The sequence below is a fragment of the Mya arenaria genome, chromosome 8, assembly GCF_026914265.1.
Source record: "Mya arenaria isolate MELC-2E11 chromosome 8, ASM2691426v1".
Classification (NCBI taxonomy): Eukaryota; Metazoa; Mollusca; class Bivalvia; order Myida; family Myidae; genus Mya; species Mya arenaria.
In genome coordinates, this window is record NC_069129.1 from 32928293 (window position 1) to 32955307 (window position 27015).

The 27015-nt window shown below is 34.3% G+C and overlaps 2 protein-coding genes across 2 annotated transcripts in view; one reads left to right on the forward strand and one right to left on the reverse strand.

Annotated features, from left to right (window-relative positions):
• LOC128243570 (leucine-rich repeat and coiled-coil domain-containing protein 1-like) overlaps positions 1–27015 on the forward strand; it is a 183808-nt gene that overhangs the window by 50621 nt on the left and 106172 nt on the right. Inside the window, exon 10 of the mRNA XM_052961418.1 lies at positions 20986–21178. Within this exon, the coding sequence (XP_052817378.1) occupies positions 20986–21178 (193 nt within the window). The remainder of the gene's footprint in view (positions 1–20985; positions 21179–27015) is intronic.
• Positions 2712–11107, reverse strand: LOC128243571 (FMRFamide receptor-like). Its single transcript, XM_052961419.1, has 2 exons — positions 10977–11107; positions 2712–4382 (listed from the first exon to the last, which is right to left on the reverse strand). The coding sequence occupies exons 1-2, from the start codon at positions 10980–10982 to the stop codon at positions 3231–3233; spliced, it is 1158 nt and encodes a 385-aa protein (XP_052817379.1). The 5' UTR covers positions 10983–11107; the 3' UTR covers positions 2712–3230.

Genomic DNA, 27015 nt, shown 5'->3' on the forward strand with positions numbered 1-27015 from the left:
AGTTGCTCTGTTCTGAAATCCCAAGATAAGAAGGGAATTTTCCTGATAGTATTTCTGTTAGTGATGAATGAAATGATTTTTTAATGTTGAGCTCTGTTGATACTTTTTCCAGATATATTTTAAGAACATTTCTTAAGTGCTGTTTGTTTCATCCCAAATGATTGATACTTTGTGTATCCTATCAGATTGTTTGGTCCATTAGTTTTCTTTGATTTATGAAATATTTAATTTTCGTTTATCAATGCCAGGAAAATATTTGTTAAGCTCTGGGGTTAACATATTTATTTTTTTCAGTAAAGTGAAGCCTTAGATCAGAAATATGGTGCAGACTATTTCTGTTTCAGGGTTAATAGCTTTTGTTTTCAAGATAACACAAAGAAGGCCATTCCTTATTGTTATCAGTTGATGACATTGATGGCATTCAGTAGCTCTGAGGTATTCATAAGTCTATGGCCTTAACATTCAGTGGCTTAACTTGCATTTATAAAACTATGGCTTTAATTTAAAGTTAAGTAGCTAAATCTATGGCTTTAACATTCAGTAGCTTTAAACTGGCATTTATAAATATATGGCGTTTATAAATATTATAAATCTATGGCTTAAAAATTAAGTAGCTTAACTGGCATTTATAAATCTATGGCTTTAACATTAAGTGGCTTCAACTGGCATTTACAAATCTATCGCATTAACATTAAATATCTTAACTGGCATTTAAAATCTTTGGCTTTAACTTTCAGTAGCTTAACTGGCATTTATAAGTCTATGGCTTTAACATTAAAGTAACTGGCATTTATAAGTCTGTGGCTTTAACATGTAGTAGCTTAACTGGCATTTTATAAGTATATGGCTTTAACATTCAGTAGCTTCACTGGCATTTATAAGTATATGGCTTTAACATAAAATAGCTTAACTGGCATTTATAAGTCTTTTGCTTTGACATTAAAGTAGCTGGCATTTATAAGTCAGTGGCTTTAACATGTAGTAGCTTAACTGGCATTTTATAAGTATATGGCTTTAACATTCAGTAGCTTCACTGGCATTTATAAGTCTATGGCTTTAACATAAAGTACAGTACACTCAACGAGTTAGACCCACTTTCCGTTTCCCTCCGCGGATTTTTGCTATCGCGGCCAACACAATGATTTTATCGACTGTCCGCTTTCCTCGGAGTTTGAATTTAAGGCCCTCGGAGGGTGATCAGTCGACCGAAGAATAACAAACTCGGCGTTCCTCGGAGGGGTTAACTCCGCGAAACTCTGCGGACACTAGATAAGAATCTACGCTAAAGTTATATTTATTTTATTAAAATTTTCAACCGATTACGACGGCTCCAGTAAATTGCTTTTTATTATTTTTCCTCTGCCCGTTTTGCATGAAGTTAGCTTACCACAAGAATGCAGTCGTATTTCACTAGTTGCACATGTATCTTATAAACGTGCTTTTGCTAATGACTGATAAACACATCTTCCGAGAAATCTAGGTTACACATTTTCGGAAAATCAGGAGGTCAAACACGCGTTCAAAGTTCACAGCGCATGGTTTTGAAGGCCTTCTTGCCTCATTTTCTGTGGAAAATTCCATGAAACGTCATAGCTATTTTTAACCACCAATAATTAATAGTATATTCTACATTGTATTGATCACGCGCTTGACGTCAGAGGTCATGGTTCAGAATCGTGTAAATAGTCGGCTGCTTTATGATGCAGTAACTTAGTGGATATACTTTAATGATTCAATGTTTATAATTCAAGACAATATTCAATTGGCATTTACGGACATAAATACAAATTAAACGTTGGTACATGTAAGAATCTTTTACGCTTAACAATGTGGATAAGCATAAAAATAAATAACTTTTAACCAAGAATGATTTCTTGCTTATCTGATTAGACTCAGAGTTCCGCCGCGGGATCATAAAATCGGACGATTCTCAATGCTATCGTTCATATTAAACTCGGCGGTAAGCCAGCCACTCAGAGGAACTCGGGGGGATTTTAGCGAGGGCAACAGTTTTACCCTCGGAGGAAACCCGCGATCATCGACTTTATCCCTCGGAGTGAGCGAGGAAAGTGGGTCTAACTTGTTGAGTGTACTGTAGCTTAACTGGCATTTATAAGTCTATGGCTTTAACATTCAGTAGCTTAACTGGCATTTATAAGTCCATGGCTTTAACATTCAGTAACTTAACTGGCATTTATAAGTCCATGGCTTTAACATTCAGTAGCTTAACTGGCATTTATAAGTCCATTTTGGACTTGCATTTATAAATCTATGGCTTTAACATTCAGAAGTTTATGCAGGCAAATGTAGACTGATGGCTCAAACAAAATTCAGGAGTTTGATAGGCATTTATAAAACTATGGCTTTAACATCTTTTTTAATGCTATTTATATGTTTTTTTCAGCCATAACATGCAATTTATCCGTCTTTAGATAATGTTCTTGGCAGATTTTTTTCATTAAATGCCACTTAAATACCAATGAAACAATTCAGCATTGGCGTTTGACAGCCTTTAACTCATTTAATTAAGAAAAAGACATGGAACAACATCTTGTAACAAAGAAGTTTTATTGCAAAAAACACCATGCTTCTGACATCAAACGTTTTATTATATGGATGGTAATATACAAAGATTTACAAATAGGCCAAAAAAATCATATTTGATTCCACTAACATCTCCCAAAAGAATAGGGAAGGTAGGTAGGCCAAAAAATATTTTTCTATTTTTTGAGAACCGATATTTTGCACCAAACTGACCTCTATTGGGGAATATCACTACAGTCAAACCGCAATGGCTAAAACTCCCAGGGACTGGCAAAAATACATTGAGTCTCGTAAAAATCGAGACAAGTGGGATTGTTTACCTTCAGTATAAATCTGTCTTTTACATCTAGTTCCAACCATTGAGGAATTCGAGCCAAGCCAGTTCGGGCCACTGGGGTTCAACAGTATTGTGGAAAGTTGCAGATATAAAATGGTCAAATTTTAAATTCGTTTCATTAAGGAAATAAAAAAAAAAAATCCATGTATTAATCAAAACGCAAAGAAAGGTGTAGGGTCCGGAAAGAAAAATAGGGTTGGTTGAGTTTTTGGAAACAAACAATTTTTTTTAACCTCATGAGCAATAAAATCGCACATTCAAACTAATGTCAACAAAATAATACAGAGCGAGGGTATTTTTTCAATAAAAAAGGGGTGTTCAACAAAAACAGCTTTGTAAAGAAAAACAATCAGAGTAAAGAAGATGTGACTTCAAAGTAATTTGTCAGCCGTGTTCCGTAGCCCAAATTACGAAGGTGCAAATTGTTACGAATGTATACTGAGCTTTGATTATGAACAGTAAATTTGTATTTTGGCCGACTCTTTTTCAAGCGAAATATTTTTAGAAAGACTCTTCGAAATCTCTTGCTCAGTATACAGTATAGAATGAAATTTACTGCCGAGTTGACAACAACAAGAAGGTTACTGATGGTTGTAAACCGCACCCATTGAACGGAACATTTCAGGTCACCATAATCAAACAAAGCCACGATGATATTGTCCACCAGAGCGGGAAACTGGCATGCAAGAAAGACATTGATAACGACAATAAGCATCACAGTTAAACTTGTGTCTTTCGTGTTTGATGAGCTCATATAGTTTCTGGTTTTACGAGCCTTGTTTACAGCTCGAATCAGTAAAATGTTCAGAACAGTTAACAAGCTGAAAGGAATGAGAAACATGATGCAGAGGTATAGGTAGATGAAATACACTTCCTGGAACACTTGGTTTTCTCCGACTGCGGTGAACTCGATACTCGGTATTGTACGATTGTAAGCATCACTCCAGTCTTCACGAGTGCGGTATTCCAGAAAGCGCGGAATGTTGTAAGCTATTGAAGCTACGAATATGAAGATTATTACACGCTTTGTTCGTGACATTGTACAGGTGTTGGCAGCGTGTAAAGGTTTACACACTGCGATGTATCGTTCCACCGTAAACGCGAGGGTCGTGTAGACAGTTCCTGTTTGTGCTATTAACGCTATTGGGTAGACATAGGGATGCATGTACTGATAAGCAAAGAAGTAATCTTCCATGACATCTTTTTCCAGATATATTGTGGGTAGTGCCAAAAATAGTGACATGAAAAGAAGTAGCAGAATATCGTATACAGCCAAAGATATCAAATAATAGGACGTGGAGTTCCGCATTTGGCGATGACGTAACACAATAATTGACAGAATGTTTCCAATAATTCCGTACGCTGACACAATGTTTGCGACTATTCCCCAGGTGTAATATTGAAAGGTAACAGCATCATCAGATCCGCACGAATCATCCATGCCCGTATAGTTGTTAGAGCTTTCATTGGCGATGTCCGACATGTTTACTTCAGTGTGTGCCTGTAAAAAAAAATGATTAACCATTATAAACTATAAAAAAAAATGCAATATCCTCAACAACAAAAAATGCAACATCCTCAAACATTATTTTCACCTTTTAATTTACATGATGAGATATAAAACAGATGTTAAAATATATATATATATCTCACTGTTTGACTTGATGTCAATATAACTGAAAACAGCAATGATTTTACAAATAATTGTGACAGTCAGCTGTTGACAAAGAGATTTTTATCAGGACAGCAGGCAATGCGCCTCAATTGTGAAAACTTGTGTATTAAACAGTAAAAACACTGTTTATGTAATAAGTTGGATGACAAGAAGTTAACAATTAATGATTAAGAGTGGGTAGAGTGAGCATAGCAAACCCTTCTTTATCATTAAGATTTTACTTCAGGTCAATCAACTGACTTAAAAAACAACCTCATTGGCTGACACAATATCAACGCAAAATCTGACACAGGGAGTGTTATAATGGATGAGTGGCAGTTAGGCAGACCTTTAAATAACCATGCAAGTTGAAATTCTTAATAATTAAATCAAGCCTAGTTATTAATGAGTACCTATATGCAATTTCATTGGCTGAAAATGAAGATTGTATTTTAACATTAGATTTAAAAGGAAACGCAATCCTAGTGAACTATGTCTTTGGGGATGTTGGAGTTGTCCTATTGCAAAAACGTATTCACTATGAAACAAACTTTCAGACATGTTGTTTTATAATGATGGACTTTATATAATAAGATAAAATATTATACTAGCTACATCCTAAGTGGTACAGGTAACTAAGTTGTTTTTAGGAGATACGTAAGTCGTTCTAACGTGATACTTAGTCGTTTAAATTAGATTCATAATTTGTTGTAACAAGTTACTAAGTCATTTTAACCAGATAAGTAATTACATGTATGTCACTTCTCTGCCAATATATATATATTGGATAAGACAGCAGATGGTCCTATAAACAACTAATACAGTATTTCCTCAAAAAATCACACAAAAACTGCGAAAGATACATTTGTTGTATTTAGCGATGTGATACATCAGTAAGTAAAATTCAATGCGTTGTACACAACAACATCAATTTTATTGGAGTTTTTGACAATTTTTTTTTGATCTTACAATGATATCATCTGTTGTCTAGGGCAAATTAAATAATGCATTTTTAGGGGGGTGGGGGGGGGGGTATTTTTGCCATTCTGACAAGTACGCAGAAGCAGAGAATAAAAACAATCACTTAATTGTAATGGTATGCACTTCTTCAATCAGTTGATGAGAGTATTGAAACTATAAGCATTTATAAATTTAAAGAATAAAATAGTTTATTGTTATTAATTTAATATCATAATAGTATAATACAGACAGAGATGATCATGTTTAAACCTTATATCATATAAATAAATTGCTTGAGCCAGTTTCTTTTTTTAAAGCGAAAAATTAGTGATATATAATGAAACACATTTGCCTTTTCACATAATATTTAGAAATAATGACAAAGCACACTGTGTTTTGTTTATTTTCCTTGCGTTTTTTTTTATATTTTTTTGTTTGTAAGCAAGTACATTTAAACACCATTAATCCAAAATCATCTGGACCCAGATAAAAACTTTGGATTAATGATATTTCAGATTAACAATTATTAGAAAATGACAGCGTTGGCGAATTATGGGTGACATGAAGATTGCAATGTCAGCTACACGTATACAGTTTTCAGTAGATAGCACTGAAATCAAACTTAGTTGACTCAGTACCGTTTGGTTTATTTTTTAAAGAATGATGTGATTTCTTGTTGCACTTTGTTGTCATGCTTCTCCTGGTTCAATTTAGAATTTTGGCAGCCAATGTATACATAACTACACCACCCCAAATAAATCGTTCATTATCTGACATCAATGTTTGTTACATACGAGTGCTTATTGAGACATTCTTTAACAGGTATTATTACCTCAAACGGATGCCCGCTTGCTATTGCCATATATAGGGTGTGAAAAATATGACATGATGAAGTTCGAAACAATGATTGATAAATAAATTTAGAATACTGAATCGGGACTGTAATTTTGACTTCGAAACAGCGGTAATTTTGAAATAATGGTTTCGAATTATAGATAATTTTTTTTAATTAAACAAAGAAGAAATATAATCGGGACCAATTTGAATTTGAAATAGTGATATTTTCTGATAAATGGTGTTCAGATTAACGATAATTAAATGTATATTAAATCCATTTTCTGAAGGGAATGATATTTCCTATTTCAAGATTATCGACAATGGGTTACTTGTTCAGAACTTTGTTAAGCTAGCAACATTATTAATATCATCGTTGTTAACTTTAAAACATAAAATATTTGATTATGAGCTCTCACATTTAAATATCGAAAAGTACAGCTGCGACAGTTTTTCTCTTTTCTTGTTAGGAATAAGGCAATTTTCTTATATACAGTTGAACACCGCTATTCCAAACACCGTTTATCTGAAATTATCTCTATTTTGAAATTATTTTTCGGTCCTTATTTTATTGCTTCTATGTTTTAACAAAATTTTTAATATATTATCCGAAATCGCTATTCCGAAAAAATCACTATTTCGAAGTAAAAGTTAAGGTCCCGATTTGGTATTTCACACCTATTGATAAATCCTAAATATTTCGAACTCGATCATCTCATAGTTTCTCACACCATACTGCAAATGCACTTGGGCATCAGCTTGAGGTGACAATGGCGCACAATTAGCGCTTGTTAAAGAATGACATTGAGCACGCGTATGTTACAATCATCGATGTCAGAAAATGAGCGTTTTATTGTGTGATGTAGTGTCTATATAATTGCTGGTTATCACAACCTGAATATCATTTGAAAATGTCTCATCAGATTCGATCTCCACATTGCTCACTGACCCGCTACCTAACAATTAATCTGGAAAAGGGCTCAGTAACCAACCCGGGAGGATACGATTTGCATGCATGTGCTGTCATTTTGTTTTCAATGTTTAATGTTGTTTTGATGAAGAAGTGTAATAACGAATTATTGGTCATTTATTAAACAATAATTCAACAAACATGTATACAAAAGATCACTTTAACAGAATTTATTGAATTGGTAATGTGTAACCGACACATCTTTTTTTTTCTCCCAGAGCAATTATCCAACTTCCCTCATTTCATGTGTTGTTTTTCCCAAGTTAATCAGAATAAATGTATGTTGAAATCAAGCATTAACCTGACCGTGACTGCCGACAATTGGGGTTTGTCAGAGGTCATGGTTGCATGATATCAACAGCCAACTGATAGCCCCGCCTAATATAGACACTTATTGGTCAGAGGGGTATCGACCAGCCAGTTTGACTGACAGGCTGTACGTGTCACATTAATTGTTCTTTGGTAGCTAGGTTACACAAAACTAACTACTATGAATGACAAAAAGTAATTCTGAATGAGTACGCAGGCAAATTCAAATCAGTTATGTTTTTTAAATTTTCTTTTGTGTTTCTTTATATATTTTTATAGCCTGTGACTGTATTCCTTTTAAAGCTGAAATTACCAGCTGAAAAGAGAGAAGATGAAATCACAAAAAAGTTTGAAAATAATTAGCCTCAAGAAATGAAACCTTTTTTTGTTTGGCTTGAAGTATTATTGCTTGAACTTTCAAGATAAAAACAGAGTAGAAAAAGGTTTCTTGTTTATTGGTGTCCTGAAAAATTTGATTTTTTTCTTGTTTGTCCATCCAGACATGTTCTCATCTTCTTCCAATTGACATAGATAGAGTTCAGAAGCTTCAGTTCAGCATGGGAAATTTTGCATACGCAGTTTAAAATAAGACTTTAAAGCAATGGGACTAGAATAATTGTCCCTATCAGGCGAGGGGGGTGGGGGGTGAATGAACATAATTATAGGACCTATGTTTGCGGCACATTTATCTCCAAACTCATTTGCACAGACTCCATGACTCCATTAGCAATATTGTTCAGCATCAAGGGAAAAGCCAAAAGGCTGTTGTGCACCTAGAGCTTGATTGACATATGATGTAGTAAAACTCAGCAGCTTTTCTGTCTTGACCTTTAAACAAATAGACTGCATGCAATGCATAATGTGACCTGTCTGTCCCCAAATTATCTTTGGCTAGTTGGCTAAGGAAACTTAATTATGTTTAATAAAATTGCTCAACATTAGAAGTTGCGCTGCTGCGGTTTTTCTTGATATTTGACGCAGTGAGACAAGAGTTATGGCCATTGATTTAGAAACACAATGGACTGGAAATTCTTTAGTTGGTGAATCTGCAAACATAATTATTTGACTTGTGAATATGAAGGCAAAAAGATGGCTGTGCAACAAGAGTATGTGCGCTAAATGACTTGTTTATGTTTAGCATCAACATTTGGTACTGAAAAAAACACTATCTGAACTATCCTGAAAAAATAATGAACCACCGAAAAAAAGAATGCTAAATGAGTGACATCCTTAGTAGAATATACCCACTATAGAGCCTCCGTAGTCAATTCTGGACCATTAGATAGCTGAGGATAAATTGGGTGTTCGTCCTAGCGAAACGGCTTCTTTCATCTGTAAGAGGACAATTTGGAAGAAAAACTTGTACTGTATCTATTACCTTAATTGTCTAGTAGCAATTAAGATATTAAAGTCAATGTCAGCTTGTGACGAATCGAGGTAAGGATAAACTTATCTTGGCCCTCTTTTTGTATATATTTCAAAGTACCTGAGCATCCTGGGACTGTCTTGTATTGACATGTTTCCAGTTTCTATTAAGTAGAAATGCTTGTCTTGAGCAATTTTTGTTAAACAAAATACTTTTACATTTTGTTCAGTTTATGTCCTTAAAATGATGATTTAACTATCTGGCTTTTAAATATTTGGAAGTGGAGTTAACTGTAAGTCTTGAAGAATGTGAAATATGAACACTTCACTGTTTGTTGTTAAAGATGAATAAATTATCATGTAAGCAGGGGTTTCAATATGACCCCAAGGTAGTGGGGTAAAAGGCCCAAAAAATTAGTTTCAGCCCACATGGCTTATCCTTTTTGTCGACTCCTTTGAAACCTGTTAGCTCCCCAAAATTCCCTGCATCCTTTCAGCAATTATTCTGCTTTTAATTTTCGAACAAAATTAAACCTCTGTTTTAATATATTAGTCATAAATGATAGTTAAGTCTATATATTAATGATAAAAGTGACATATGTTAGCTTTGCATAAATGAGATTAAATGATTTTTTTTATATGAACATGCAATTTTTGTTCATTTTGTAAAATAAATACCACTTGTATATATATATATTTAAAATGTCATTATTAAATTAGTTTAAGCTAATTTGTTTGCTTTTGAAATTCGGTAAAAATACACTGGAAAATTCTTTTTCATTTCACGGAGAGCAATTTTTATTGTTTCCCCAGAAAAAATAATTATTAAAAGAAATAAACACTAGTAATGAAAGTGTTTGATGTTTTACCACCCTTCACATAATCCTATAATTTATACTCTCTTAGGATTACAAAATGTGGTGAAGTCATTTTTCAAAGATAATTATATCTCCCCTTTGATGTTTTTTTTTTTAAAACATCCATATAATCTTTTAAATCAAACTGTAGAAATGATGACCTGATTGTTCAGAACTTTGTTAAAGTTAACAACGGGATTAACGTCATCGTTGTTAACTTTTAAAGGTGAAATATTTGACAAAATGTTCACATATTTAAATAAAACAAGTACAACTGAAACAGTTTTCTCAACTCTTGTTAGCTGAATACTGCAGATCATAAGAGTATCTGAGAAACTTACAGATAAATATTTATTTGTAAGTTAACAACATGATGTTAACAACTATGATAATTTGAACAGAGGTCTGAAAAATAAGCCCAATATATAACATAATATAACAAAAATTTGGAAATATGAAACAATTGATCTGTATTTAAATAAAAAAAATAAAAAAAACTATTTTGTTTTGTAATTTAAGTAAAAGTTTATTTACTATAAATAATTAACAAATTGACTTTATCAATTTACTTTTTAATAGGTATTTTAAACCATTTCATTTCTCTTTTGAATAATTACAGCAAAATAGTGAAAGCATTACTCCAACAGTATTTCAAGACAATCATAAAAATCTTACTATTTTTTTTTATTTTCAAAAGGGTCTTTAGAGTAGAACAAAGTTTGATCTTTTGAAATCAAGGCTCCATTTTTTCGAATCTTAAGCTAATTTCAATTAGCCTAAATACATACTTAAATTTGATTTTGATGATAGAAAAATGGTTTATTGTGATAATCATTAAGATAATTGCTATTTAAAGTCTAAAAACTCGTAAAGAAGAAAACATGCAAATTATTGAAACATAAAATAAGTAAGCTTAGCTTAAACCTGTTAAAAGGGATTTAAAAAGTTTTAATAAATGGGGTCCAGATATTGAAGGTTTGATTAATATAAATGTTGAAAAAAAGGATAAATGTATTCAAATAAGATGAAAAAATATTTTAAGTGATTAATATTACTTAACATTTTAAATATTGTTGTTTATCTTAATAATAATATAATTTATAAATATAAACAAGAAATATAGTCTTTTATAATGATCGTACCCACCTGCATGAGGATAAGATTCCAGATCCTTGAATTATCTTTCTCCAATAGAGCGTTGATTTTCCCGACTTCACTTGAATCTTGCAACTCTCATTTTTGTATGTTCTTATATTAGTTTTAATAATTGACTGAATCTTTAACAACAACTTTTAATATCATATTCCAGTGATTGAAATATATTTTTACCTGGTTTCTAAATGAATCAAAGATTTTTTAATAACTGTTTCCCGCTACTGTCACATTGACTACCAGTATGTGCGATATCCAATGACATCGATGTCTTTGATAGCTCCGATATTGCTGCTCTGATAATGCTGCTCCTGTTGTAACAGAGTATATAGGAGAAGAGTTTTCCGAGTTTCTCACTTTATAATGGCTTTGTAGATCTTGGCATTTAAAAGAGCTTCCAATTTTTTTATATACTTCAGCGTTCATGTGTTTATTGGAAGTCATTAATGAGTTGAAAATGTTATTTATTTTATTCAAAATTGCTAACATTGTACACCTACTTTTAGCCAACTATAATTATATGGTAAGTTATAATTTTGCAATTTATTACAATTTCAGCTCACCTGATCATGGAGTATTTTTGTATGATATGTTATTATTAACTAATTTATAATAAATAGATACAGATAAAACAATATAAGCCTTGGTTTTTAGCTCGACTATTCGAAGAATAGGTGGCCTATACTACTCGCGTCGGCGTCGGTGTCTGGTTAAAGTTTTAGGGCAAGTTGGGATTTTCACTTATAAGTCCAATACCCTTCATTCAATTGACTAAATACTTCACGCAGGTGTTCAGGGCCATCACATGATGAGGTTAGATAACTCCATATTATTCTTTACACAGATTATGGCCCCTGATTGAATATGGAACTTAGGTTAAAGTTTTAGGGCAAGTTGGAATATTTATTAATAACTTCTATATCCTTTGTTCAATTGCCTTAATACTTCACACAGTTGTTCAGGACCATCACACAATGAGGTTACATAATTCCATATTATCCTAAATACAAGTTATGGCCCCTGATTGACTTAAGTTAAAGTTTTAGGGCAAGTTGGGATTTTCACTTAAAACTCCAATACCATTCATTCAATTGACTTAATACTTCACACAGATGTTCAGAGCCATCACATAATGAAGTTAGATAACTCCATATACTCTTTTATACAAATTATGGCCCCTGATTGACTATGGAACTTAGGTTAAAGTTTTAGGGCAGGTTGGGATATTGTTTAATAGCTTCTATACCCTTCATTCAATTGACTTAATAATTCACACAATTGTTCAGGACCATCACCCAATGAGGTTACATAACTCCATATCCTTAATACAAGTTATGGCCCCTGATTGACTTAGGTTAAACTTTTTGGCAAGTAAAAGCTAAGGGCAAGTTGGAATTTTAATAAAAAAAAACTTCTATACCATTCATTAAATGCACTTAATAAAATTCCAAATTATTTACGACCAACTAACAACAAGAAACATAACTCCGTATTAAGCCTAAATACAAATTATGGCCCTTGATTTTTTTTTAATTCCTTTGAAAGGCATATTTGTATATTCTTAACCACATTTTCATAATGGGAAATCAAGTTATTTGAATGACTTCATTGTTTGGGCGGGCTGGTGGGAGGGCAGCATCAAAGTCACCTTATGTATCAAATAATTTTAGTTAGGTTTGACATAAAGAGACCAAACTTGGTATTATTACATCTTTATTGTATTCTAAGTCAAAGCGGCGTAGTCGAGCGCGCTGTCTTATGACGGCTCTTGTTTAAATTGATAGATACATGGCCACAAATTTCCAAGTTACAAAAGCTCCAAATTTGCCAAAATATATCGCTATGCATTTTTTTTTGCAGGTGATCTATTAATAAATTTATAAGGAATCACCATATCTATCTGTTTGTATGACTGTTCACATTTTTAAGGTTTATTTTTTAGCTCTGTGACCTGAGCACGTAGGAAAATCTTTAAAACTGCGGATCGATGCTGGAAGATGGGCGATGTCGTCAGACAAGAAGTGTTCTTGTCTGATGACATCGCCCATCTTCCAGCATCGATCAGCAATGTCCGTCAACAATTGCTTCAAACAACATCTTCTCATAAACTTCCTGGCCAATTTAGATGAAACTTCACTGCGATGTTCCTTGGATTGCGCTCTTTTCAAAGAAATGAATTCCATGCAGAACTCTGGTTGCCATGGCAACAGAAAGGAAAAACTTCTTGACAAAAATTATGAGGCCTAGAGCTTAGATATAGGAGTGTTACATTGTCTAGTGGTCCTCCACCAAGTTTGTTAAAAGTATGCCCCTGGAATGACTGGGGCATCACATTTAGTTTCTTACATATAGAAGGAGGTGTGGAGGACCATAAATTACAAATTAAAAGTAATAATAGCATACTGATCCTGTGTCCGGCTCAGGTGTGTGGGGTTACTCTTATCTCCTGTGACAGCTGTAGTAAGTTCTTTCATTAGTAAGAAAATCATTTCTAATGAAAAGAATGGCATTTTTCTCTCTTGTGTGAGATCTGAGAATTTACAAAAAAACTTTTAACCATCCTCATAGAATGCTATAGAAACTGTACCCTGAATGGAAATTCATGGATGTTATGGTAATTACGAGAAATTTAATCTCTTGGGCTAATTGTGTCTTAAAAAGTACATTAATAAAGATTCAAAGCTTTTGAAATTGCTCTCACCCACTTCTCTTCATAACTGCTTCTTCAATTTGTTAGAAGGCCACAGTAGAACTCAGATGCAATAGAACTATATACCAATTTAAATGTGTGTTGAATGCTATAAAAAGTAATATTACACATTCAATACAATTTGCAAATAATTACAAATATGCTCATAAAACACCATTTAATTCTCATGCAAATAAAAAACCTGACACCAGATGATTTCCTTCAACATAAATTGGATAAAAAAATAGTTTTTAGCTCTACTGGCCAAAGGCCAGAAGAGCTTATGCGATGGTAATGTGTACGTAGTATGTGCATCCGTGCGTCCGTGCGTCTGTAAACAATTGCTTGTGAACACGATACAGTCTTCAGTTTTGATTGTATCTCGATGAAACTTGTACAGTATCTAGATATCCATTAGAGCTCGGTTCCTTTCGAAAACCAGCCAGATCCGCCCATGCATGCCTAGATTATGGCCCTTGATAGTATAAAAAATGCTATTGTGTAAACAATTGGTTGTGAACACGATACAGTCTTCAGTTTTGATTATATCTCGATGAAACTTGTACAGTATCTAGATATCCATTAAAGCTTGGTTCCTTTCGAAAACCAGCAAGATCCGCCCATGAATGCCTGGATTATGGGCCATGAAAGTTTTAAATAAATGCTTTCTATTTTTAGCCAGGTCTGCATGAGCGAATTCTATTTTTAGCCAAGTTTACATGTATATGTTAATTCAAGTCTAGAGTTAAGGGAGACAATTTGCAAGTCTAGGATTTTGAGAGAAAATTTGCTTTTTGCTTCTGCAGTTGATTTTGTGAATTACTCTGCCTTGTTCTTGTTGAAAGCCCAAAGGCCATTTTTTAGCTTTAAGTTCTGTAGTTTGCGCATTCATCTTAACAAAATTGGTTGTGAATGTTTAAGTTATGCACCTGATGTCATTACTGGCCACACCCAGGGTTCACAGGTTTGGTAAACATAAATCTGGAAAGGTTTGAAAATCTTTTTGTGTGTTTGTGCATCCATCTCAGCACAATTGATTGTGAATGTTTGTTCAAATTGATCAATATTGTCCTAGGATGCCCTTGACTTTGATCTTTTGACCAACTTTTTTTAACTTTTAAAACTACAGAAAATTTTACTATGAGTACAGTTTTGAAAGCATTTTTTTTGTCAGATGACTTTTACTTGGCACATATTAAAATAGTTCATGCAACTAATCTGCTTACAATACTTTCTGGGCTCAGATGTTGAACGTGCTACGTTTTCAGGTAACCCAAACACAAAACATAAAGTATATGTCTGTTGCCTTTTACCCATACATACATGCTCTGGATTGATATGACCACAAAAGCCATGCCAGTAGAGCATAGGCCCTTTTGGGCCTCTTGTTTATATTTTATTTCAGAAAAAGAGATCCTTATAAAGATTAAAAATGATGTTAAAAGATCAGCGGTTTTTTTATTAAAACTATTCAATGACAGCAATATGTAAGGTGTGAAACTTTCAACACCATGAGGGGCATAGCTAAGGGCCTAAAATACTTGAAGGCCCGATGATGCTATGTGAGTTTGGGGACTTTTATATGCACATTTAAAAACACGCTCAATAATACTTGCAATGATTACAATAAAACCAAGCAATACATTCTGCACATAGTTGAAATAAACACCAAACTTGCCTTCGTTGGAATAAAACAATCTTTCGAGTTGTTCTAAGTGTTTGAGTAGCTATATGTTTTTGTTGCATATTTTGGTTATTCAAATTTATCATTTTCCAAAAAAGTTGTAGACACGGGCCTACAAGGCCTATATTTAGCTACACCACTGACTGTCTAGCTCTGACTAAAGAGGTGTCTGTTAAATGAATCACCGAGTCATATTATCCCCTAAAGATTAGAGAATGAACAACTACTCTCTGGAGGAAGTTTACGATATTCTTAAATTGTCCTCTTTCATAAGGATTCTCAAAATAGCACGTTTTGCCTCAAAATGATTTCAGAGCATATCATGGTAAGTCTGACAGCCGGTCAAGGAATCCTTATTAAGTCAATTCATCAAGGCTATTGTGGAATTATCTGCCACTTGAGAAGAATATATAGCAAGCAATGACAGGCGTACTTAATCTTCCAACACTTAATCATATATCGGTCACTTGTTCCATTGAAAATTGGTTGACCCTTTCCTTTGTTAAACAATATTCAATGACAGCAGCAGCAACAATAACAGTAGAAACAACACCAGCAACAACAACAACAGCAATGTTGCTAAAGATTCTAAAGTGAGTTATGCTTAATTTTTAAGAAATAGGGGCCAGGTATGATACAAAGTGGTTATGTGAGTCAAGACAATGGCAACTGTATTGATGGCATTCAAAAAAGAAATATATACCTGTTATAGATGCGAGCTAGCTTTGCATTGATAAAAATGTGAGTAACATTGATTTACTACTGTAAGGTTTTTCTTACAGTTATTTGTACCAATAAATGGGTAGAGTAAGGTTTATAGAATAACCTATACAGCAGATGTACAGGTGACTCTAGATGAGTAGAGTAAGCAAGGCTGTCAAAACCTATTTACCCATAAAGCAGGTTTAAGGGTGACTCTAGATGAGTAGAGTAAGCAAGGCTGTCAACGCCTATTTACCTATAAAGAAGGTTAAGGGGTGACTCTAGATGGGTAGAGTAAGCAAGGCTGTCAACACCTATTTACTAGGAATGCAAACGAATGGCAAAACTGATATTCGAATGTTTGTTAATTCTTTCGATCGAATATTCGATTGCCAAAATACGTATTTTAGAAGATGTAGTTAACAACTGTAATTAATACTACTAATTATTCGATAAAGTAATAGCCGGGGCATTTTAACCAACTTTGTCGTAGCAAGTACGTGCGACGGATTCCGATTTTCCCCAAATGAGCCTTTGATTTTTTTTTCATTTTCAGGAAGAAAAAAAGCAATACATTATGAACAAACAAACAACAAAATCGAATAATTTCAATTCTGTAGCCTTTATATTTCTAAACAATGTGAAATGAGATTCCTAGTCAAATAGCGTTTTGCACCAATGGAGGTCCTTTCCACAGGACGAGCAGTGAGATTGACCTCTAAATTAACTAAATATAACTATTGAAAACCAAAACCAACTCGGGAACTAGTAAAATAATAAAACGAAAACAAATGTGGATTTGACTCATCTACAGTACTTAAGAAATATAACACACCACTGAGGGTCATAAGACATTATAAGGATCGACCAGTCAGCCACCGAAGCCACTGTGTTTTATTGAACAAAGCTAATAATGTATACTTGCAACAAGTTTTCGCCGTTGTGAAAATAGCAAGCCGCACTTACCAATTGTATGACGTAGGCGGTCCATATTACATTTTTGGCGAGGTCCAGACCGGCCAAAAATATATGGACCGCTGATGTCATTAAATTAGATTTTCATCAAAATACAGTGATATACGGACCGATCGAGTTTATATATACAAAGAAGGGACAAATTGATGTGAGGTATAATTTAACAATATAGGAAATGTATCCTAAAACGCCATATTATACATTTACATTGTAATGCACGAACATTGTAACGAATCATGGAAAACCGTTTAAAGCACATAGCGTATATTTCACAACATTATTGTAGCAAATGACATTCATATCATCACGGCGATTTGAGCTATATTGCACAACTTAATTTGCAGCCAAGACAACACATTGATGTTAAAGCCGATTCCTAGCGCGTTATTGTAAAATTAGGGGGACTCTTTATAGCACCCGACGATATGTCCCTAAATGACATATGACGCGTGTTTAGTGTATTGTCATCATATTCACACCTCTGGCATTAGGGGTCAATCGTTGTAAAAACAAGACAAACAAACTTTATAAACTAAAGTTCGTTTGTAGGCAAAAGGTGTTTTATTCTCTTTTTTGCATTATTTTTTTCGAATATTCGAATACCGATTTTGACATTCGAATACCAAATGTTTGATGGAATATTCGAATATTCGGTTGCATCCCTACTATTTACCCATAAAGCAGGTTTAAGGGTGACTCTAGATGGGTAGAGTAAGCAAGGCTATCAACACCTATTTGCCTATAAAGCATCCTTAAGGGTGACTCTAGATGATTAGAGTAAGCAATGCTGTCAAAACCTATTTACCTATATAAAGCAGGTTTAAGGGTGACTCTAGATGGGTAGAGTAAGCAAGGCTATCAACACCTATTTGCCTATAAAGCATCCTTAAGGGTGACTCTAGATGAGTAGAGTAAGTAAGGCTGTCAAAACCTATTTACCTATATAAAGCATATTTAAGGGTGACTCTAGATGGGTAGAGTAAGTAAGGCTGTCAAAACCTATTTACCTATATAAAGCATATTTAAGGGTGACTCTAGATGGGTAGAATATGCAAGGCTGTCAAAACGTATTTACCTATATAAAGCAGGTTTAAGGGTGACTCTAGATGGGTAGAGTAAGCAATGCTGTCAAAACCTATTTACCTATATAAAGCAGGTTTAAGGGTGACTCTAGATGGGTAGTGTAAGCAATGCTGTCAAAACCTATTTACCTATATAAAGCAGGTTTAAGGGTGACTCTAGATGGGTAGAGTAAGCAACAGGCTGTCAAAACCTATTTACCTATATAAAGCAGGTTTAAGGGTGACTCTAGATGGGTAGAGTAAGCAATGCTGTCAAAACCTATTTAATACCTATATAAAGCAGGCTTAAGGGTGACTCTAGATGGGTAGAGTAAGCAATGCTGTCAAAACCTATTTACCTATATAAAGCAGGTTTAAGGGTGACTCTAGATGGGTAGAGTAAGCAATGCTGTCAAAACCTATTTACCTATATAAAGCAGGTTTAAGGGTGACTCTAGATGGGTAGTGTAAGCAATGCTGTCAAAACCTATTTACCTATATAAAGCAGGTTTAAGGGTGACTCTAGATGGGTAGTGTAAGCAATGCTGTCAAAACCTATTTACCTATATAAAGCAGGTTTAAGGGTGACTCTAGATGGGTAGAGTAAGCAATGCTGTCAACACCTATTTACCTATATAAAGCAGGTTTAAGGGTGACTCTAGATGGGTAGAGTAAGCAACAGGCTGTCAAAACCTATTTACCTATATAAAGCAGGTTTAAGGGTGACTCTAGATGGGTAGAGTAAGCAATGCTGTCAAAACCTATTTAATACCTATATAAAGCAGGTTTAAGGGTGACTCTAGATGGGTAGAGTAAGCAATGCTGTCAACACCTATTTACCTATATACCTATATAAAGCATATTTAAGGGTGACTCTAGATGGGTAGAGTAAGCAATGCTGTCAAAACCTATTTACCTATATAAAGCAGGTTTAAGGGTGACTCTAGATGGGTAGTGTAAGCAATGCTGTCAAAACCTATTTACCTATATAAAGCAGGTTTAAGGGTGACTCTAGATGGGTAGAGTAAGCAATGCTGTCAACACCTATTTACATATATAAAGCAGGTTTAATAGTGACTCTAGATGGGTAGATTAAGCAATGCTGTCAACACCTATTTACCTATATAAAGCAGGTTTAAGGGTGACTCTAGATGGGTAGTGTAAGCAATGCTGTCAAAACCTATTTAATACCTATATAAAGCAGGTTAAGGGTGACTCTAGATGGGTAGTGTAAACAATGCTGTCAACACCTATTTACCTATATAAAGCAGGTTTAAGGGTGACTCTAGATGGGTAGAGTAAGCAATGCTGTCAACACCTATTTACCTATATAAAGCAGGTTTAAGGGTGACTCTAGATGGGTAGTGTAAGCAATGCTGTCAAAACCTATTTACCTATATAAAGCAGGTTTAAGGGTGACTCTAGATGGGTAGAGTAAGCAATGCTGTCAACACCTATTTACATATATAAAGCAGGTTTAATGGTGACTCGTGATGGGTAGATTAAGCAATGCTGTCAACACCTATTTACCTATATAAAGCAGGTTTAAGGGTGACTCTAGATGGGTAGTGTAAGCAATGCTGTCAAAACCCATTTACCTATATAAAGCAGGTTTAAGGGGTGACTCTAGATGGGTAGTGTAAGCAATGCTTTCAACACCTATTTACCTATATAAAGCAGGTTTAAGGGTGACTCTAGATGGGTAGTGTAAGCAAGGCTGTCAAAACCTATTTACCTATATAAAGCAGTTTTAAGGGTGACTCTAGATGGGTAGTGTAAGCAATGCTGTCAAAACCTATTTACCTATATAAAGCAGGCTTAAGGGTGACTCTAGATGGGTAGAGTAATCAATGCTGTCAACACCTATTTACCTATATAAAGCAGGTTTAAGGGTGACTCTAGATGGGTAGTGTAAGCAATGCTGTCAAAACCTATTTACCTATATAAAGCAGGTTTAAGGGTGACTCTAGATGGGTAGTGTAAGCAATGCTGTCAACACCTATTTACCTATATAAAGCAGGTTTAAGGGTGACTCTAGATGGGTAGAGTAAGCAATGCTGTCAACACCTATTTACCTATAAAGAGCAGGTTTAAGGGTGACTCTAGATGGGTAGTGTAAGCAATGCTGTCAAAACCTATTTACCTATATAAAGCAGGCTTAAGGGTGACTCTAGATGGGTAGAGTATGCAACAGGCTGTCAAAAGCTAATTACCTATTTAAAGCAGATGTTCAGGACTGGTGATGCTAGTAATTTTTGCAAGGCTGTCAAAAGCTAATTACCTATGTAAAGCAGATGTTCAGGACTGGTGATGCTAGATGGGTAGAGTAAGTAGGGATGTCTAAATCTTTGTACCTTTAAAGCAGGTTTAAGGGTGACTCTTTGAAATATGTTCTTTGGAAAGAAAAATGAAAAAATAATTAACATTTTAATTCTTCACTGATTTTTCTGTTCATTTACAATTGTTCTTGATATAATGATATATGTTCTGTATTATTTGTATACCATTATTACTTCTGATGAATATGCATTGCCGAAAATATGTTGTCCTGGGCCATATGAATATAGCAAATAAATGAATTTGATTGAATTGAATTTGGTAAAAGAACTTGATCCTGCCCACATGTCTTTGACCCAATACATTTTAAGATATTAGTTTCTGTCTATTGTCACTGGGGCCATGCTGACCACAAATTTGATTATCATCTCTGATTACATACATCACTGAATGATCTTGTGTGACAACACTGGGCAGTGATTTTATTGACGGGAGACTGAGTACATTAATTCCTCTTGTTTTCTTCGTAATGAGGAAAATGTACTTTGGAATGTTATTTGTTTGAATGTGAAAAGACTTGAAACTCGTAATGAACTTTTATATTTCTCTTTTTAGCACAGAGAGTGGTACGGAGGATGAGCCCGAGAAAACACCCAAGTCCCCAGGGTCCAGGAGGCGAGGCCATTCCTCGGAGTCACGGATTGGGAGGGGCCAATCCCCAGGGGCCAAAGCAAGAAGGGACAAGGGTCCTACTGCCAGGGTGGAGTCAGACACGAAGATACGAAACGACATCCATTCAACATACACTGTAAGAATTTTATTTTTTTCAAACTATGCATATAAAATATCCTACTTGGATAGTTATAGTACTTTTTACTCCAACATCTGAAAATAATTGTTAACAGCATTGTTGTGAACTTTGAAAGGTGAACTATTTTATCATGTACTCTTAAATTATATTTAGATAAAATAAGCACAGTTGTCTCAAATCTTGTTAGAATTACTGCAGATCACATGTGTGTCCATGGAACTTCCAGAGCAGTAAAGCTTTAACAACAATGATGTTAACAACAATGTTAACTTTACCGAAGTTCTTCTGAGACATAAACAACATTTCTCAATGGTTGTATTCCCACATTAATGACATACCTTAAGTAACATTGCATGCATGCCAATAGAAATAATGGAAGTCTGCATATGTCTCTATGTGTTCATGTATCATCCCCATATATGTCACATACAAATCATACAAGTGTTTTACAACCATTGCATCTTTAATTTTCTGATATTCTGCTATATTGTTTGTCTTTGGTATAGGCTAGAAGTTGCTAAAGGTGCATTATAAAGACATTATGTTTTGGCAATTGTTTATGTTATGTCTGATATGGGATTTAATCATAATGACTTTAATGGAAGATTTGGGATGAAAATCAGAGAGATAATTACAGATAATTATTCCCCATTGCAGCATTGTTAATAGTTTAGTCTGTTTTGCAAATATTTATATTTAATCCATATTCTGTTACAACCTGATTTTCAGTTTAGTACAGCAGCCGTTCCAAATTTGACTTCCCCAATACGCTAAGCACTGGTAAAGTGCATGTGATGATTTGAAATGAGTGTCTTTGTTTTATTCATAAATTATACAGTGTTTTTTTCTGATCAATTAAGGGCAAAAATTCGGCCAAATGACCATAAAAATATATAATTCAAAATGTAAGAATAAAATCCCTTAACCCTTTACTTCATGTAAACCTAAGCCATATCAGGCTGCCAGTGTATGGCTTATCAGTTCGTATCAGTACCCCTACTTCATAGGAGATTATTGGTTATTATTGGAATTTTGACCCTCATGTATTACAAACCTATTTTCTTAGTATTTCTTTTGGCTTAATCAATAAGTCATCAATGTAAAGTTTATAGAGAATTAAATTTCCAATCCAGTCATATAAATTTTATTTTGTTATCTAAATTATTTTTGCATGATATTCATCAATAAACAGAAAAATATGTCAAATTTGATGAAAATTAATTTTTATTACACTTTTATTTATCAAACATAACACAAAATATTATATAAACAACATATTTTTATAATTCATTTATGCATTGAACCTGAATTGAAACAAAGATGGACAGAATTAAAAAATAATTCACAACAAAGAAGCATGGTATATTTATATATATGAAACAGAAGAAAAAAAAAGAGTTGATCAACAGTCACAGTACGTATAACTTTCGGTTATTAAACACTACAATGAACAAATAAAGTTATTATTCAACTACTAAATGAGGCCTGCATGTTGTTATTTACTAAATTCATATCGTTTATTGCATGTCCAGGTATTGTCATAATTGGGTTTGATTTTAAAATCCTCATTTCTCGTATCCTTGTGTGCATGACGCAGAGGTCCGAATTCGCCATCTCAACGTCGTACTCTTATTGTCAAGTTTACTCAAACTCATTTTAATCGAAGCCAGAATGTTCCGATTCTATGAAGAATGTTCCGGGTTAACTTTTTTTTGTATTTCATTTTTAAATTAAAAAAACAAAAACAGTTCTGCATTGCATGAAAAAGTTTGTGTGGGTTTCATTCTGTCTCATATTTTCTGTTATTAATGCATTCTTAATTGAATTTCAGGGCATAATTGGAATGTCCAATTTCAATCAGAATTACACTTTTTTTGCCAATCTGAAAAGCTCCGGCCCTATTTTGAGAATAGTGTAAAAAAACGCACACTAATATGATTGTTTTTGGCAATAGAAAGATGCATGCAAAGGTTGAGATATTAAAGGTTTGATTTCAATACATCTTTATTTTTTAAACTTATTTTTACACAGATTTGACCAACGAGTCTAATTCTTCAGGACAACGCATCTGCAAATCAGGGGAATACCATCATGTCTAGACAGTTTCTTCAATGGACTTGGACTTCTGGACTCTGTCTCGTTGATCATTTTCTCAACAGTGCTTGGACTGCCCAGACTCATTTTCAAGATCCTTAAGTTATTTTGATATTGGCCATCATCATTGCCAATTTCCCAGACATTTAGTCATTGATACACTAGTATTCATGTTTTTTTTCATTACCCCTATTTTCTGGGCATTCACATTTGAATTCAAGACCGAAAGGTCATCGTATACTTCTCACATTTTACCACTGCCTGTTTTGTGGTCAAGGTTTTACAGAGGTTGTGTAGGTGCTTTGTATAGAAAAATCAACCTGGTTTTACCATGTCTTTAAAGAAGACATTTTTAGCCAAAGTCTTCTTACCACTTGAAATGGTTGAAATGGTAGAATTCTTCGAAATTTGGACCTCTTTGTCTGCTATTTATTTCTCATGAGCCCTTACAACAAAATTAATACAGTAAATTTTGTCATGGAATTTTATAACAATTGTTTATTATTTTCTGCATGCAGACAAACAACAAATAAGTATACAAGTTTTATCCTTATATATTTATTTGTCAAAACCAATATTGAGAATCTATCAATCGCTTTGTAGTACTAGGAATACTCAATTGACGAAAGTTTAACTGGTCAGGGTGGAGTTGCAACAATGAAGAAGTAGTAATAGGTTTTCACTGTACAAGTAATAAATGCACACTATAAATAGGACGCATTATTGCACAGTCACTACACATCACATTTAGTGTTTGATCTACTAAGTGTCATCCAATCAGGGGCGCTAGATTTTAAAAATATTCAGTTTCTTATTTTCCTTAAGAATCGTTAATTATTGCTGAAGACAACTCTTCATGAATAAGTAAATTGCTATAACTGCGCAAGCGCATATAGTCACGCCTACTGTTTGCATATGCAAAGGTGCGATTTCAGTGTCAACGGTGATTTAAATGACGTCACACTTTTTTGCAGTGATTAACAGGTTTTTTTGACAGGCGCACAGATTAATTTTAAAGCTGATGCAATTCGGGTGGGGCTTACTCTAAGTCGGTTAGAATTTATTAAGTAATTTCTTCATGAATAAGAAACCCCCGTTACTTCGCTGTGCTCCGCTTCCTTCAGTTACTTATTCACGAAGAAATTACTTAATAGACTCTAACCTATACTTGATTCCTGAAAAAGTATGACGTTATAGAATTGACATGACATCCTGAATTATGTCTAATTATGGTATTACTGACAGATCAGGATAAGAGGATTAGTATTCTCTCTCCATGTGATGCTACTTGCATTGATTTTTTTAACGCGGCTTTGTGCGGTTCATTTATCTGGGAAATATTGTAATGGATTGTATCTCCCCTTCTCCTTTGCTTAAATCCATACTCCTTCATTTTCTACCGAAGTCCTCCTGTATTACAAATAATATTCAACTATTTTGCGATTCTGCATGCATACCGAGTTTCTTGCACCATTGTGATTACTCCTTTTAAAGCTATTGTATACTGTGTATCAAAACAGGGTTTAGTTTAAACATAATATATTTTTAACAATGATTCTAAAGAAAGTTATGATAACTTATACTAAATCACTCTCGCTGGAACGATGTTACGCCAAGAGTGTGGTTTTGTGTTGTGGGGGAAACCCAGAGGAAACCCACTTGTCTGGCTTGGTGATCACTTAAACCAAACTCACATGTGGCCAGACTGAGAATTGAACCCGGGTTGCCTTAGTGAAAAACAAGTGTGCTAATATAGACCACTGACCGGACAACCCAACAGGGTTTGAGTCTCACAGTGATTTTCTGTGGATGAAATGGGGTTTTTCTTTCTCTGATCAAAATTTATCTGGTTCCTTTTGTTTGTTACTTCATTTGTTAGTATTGACACTCAAGTTTGCTTCAAATTTGAAGCCAGGACTGAGAGCTAATAAAAAGGCAGTTGTTCCCCTTTGAACTCTATTTGGGGCCTTATATAAATTTAATCGGCCTTCAAAATGAAGATTATAAGTATCTTCCATGGCCGAGAGTGTAAGATAGGCTCATTCCGACCCGAGCGTAGGGTGTTTTGCGGAAACGAGGTTTACCGAGTTTCCGCAAAACACCCTGTGTGAGGGTCGGGATGAACCTATCTTACACAGGCGGCTATGGTAGATGCTTTTTCTTTCACCTCAGTTAAACAAAATTAAGTAAAAATGTATTTTTTTGCTGGAACTCTTTGTGCTTAGTGAAAATAATTGCGTATGGATATGCGATAATTCGTGGTTGTCATGGATATGCTCGCAGCGATTCAGATGTTAATAGTCAAATTGGTCTTTAAATAGATCTAAGGAGAGTGAAGCATTATTTTTTGAAAGAGTGTGAAAACTGTTTTATGGTGACATTTGAAGCAAGAAATAATTAATAAGCGTTCTAAATATTGCCACAAGACAAAGTTTCCATGATGCTACAGACGACGGTCTTCAACAAGGGAGGTAATTACAATGTGGTGACCATTAAAAAGAAGTTCCATACGGGCATTTTATCTTCGCCGTGGGCAAGATAAGAATTTCTAGCATGGTTAAATTATTGGATCTACTTATCTGAGGTGGGAGAAATATATTGGCGTGAAAATATTAATGTTTGTAAGAAAAAAATATGTCTTAATCAATTAAAACCATCAAAAGTTAATATAACAAGCATTTGAAGTGTTTTAATATTTTTTTAACCTTTTAGGATTTTTTGTTTCGTTTAGGAAAATTTGCTGTGATGACTTTGGGCCGAATTCAGAACAATCACTCCCACTCACACTCGATGAGTTAATCCTCTGTAATCACATAACGGTCGAGATAATTTCGAGTGAAAGGTATATCCGTATTCACAGGTGTGAGTGAGACTCAAGTGTTTTGCGTGAGTGGGACATTTGTGAGTGCTCGGCTAGGCCACTTGAACCGCCCTCGAGGATTGGTTGTGAATATGAATTGAATGAGTGTGAGTGAAAAAAGTATATGACATGTAGAAAAGATGAAATATATCAAATATTTGGAACAAATAAGAGACATCCTCGTTCCCAGGACATATTTAAGAGACCGGGATAATCCATTGAAGAACGTGTGCTTCAAAAACGTTGCCTTCTATAAATCAAATTTTCAAAAGGATGCGCCAATCATATTTTTGTTTTGTCTCGTAATGATCTTGAACGCCCAGCAAACTTGATGGTTGCTTTTCATCGATAGCTGCAACAACATGCAGCTAAATGTACGCGAAGTTAGAAGCCTAGTGGCATGAAGTTAGCGGCCTAGCGGCGTCAACTTGGTGGACTAGCAGCCTAAATTTGTTCTCTATTTCAAAGTTATTGATCATGCGTTTAATTGGGAAATATGAAAAATCAATGTTTTTTATGCGTACATAATCATAGCGGTCTAAAAAAATTTTCTACATCAAAGCATGTTTATATGAGTTTTCCTCTAAAACAATGCTTATCTAATGTTTTTCCATGCAAAATTCATCACGCTGGAGCGATTTTTTTTCAAAATACCACTACCACTACCACCACCACCACCATGTGGATTGAGTGTGAGTGAGAGTAGATGTTCTGAATTCGGCCCTTTACCTATTAATGTCAAAATCATTTCTGTTTAATAAATTTGCAAAAATGTTTTTGCTCTCAATGTCATCATTAAATGAAAATGCTATCCGCCATAATTATGTATGCAAGATTCTTGTACTTTACCAAGATAGATAACAATTAATACGGGGTATTG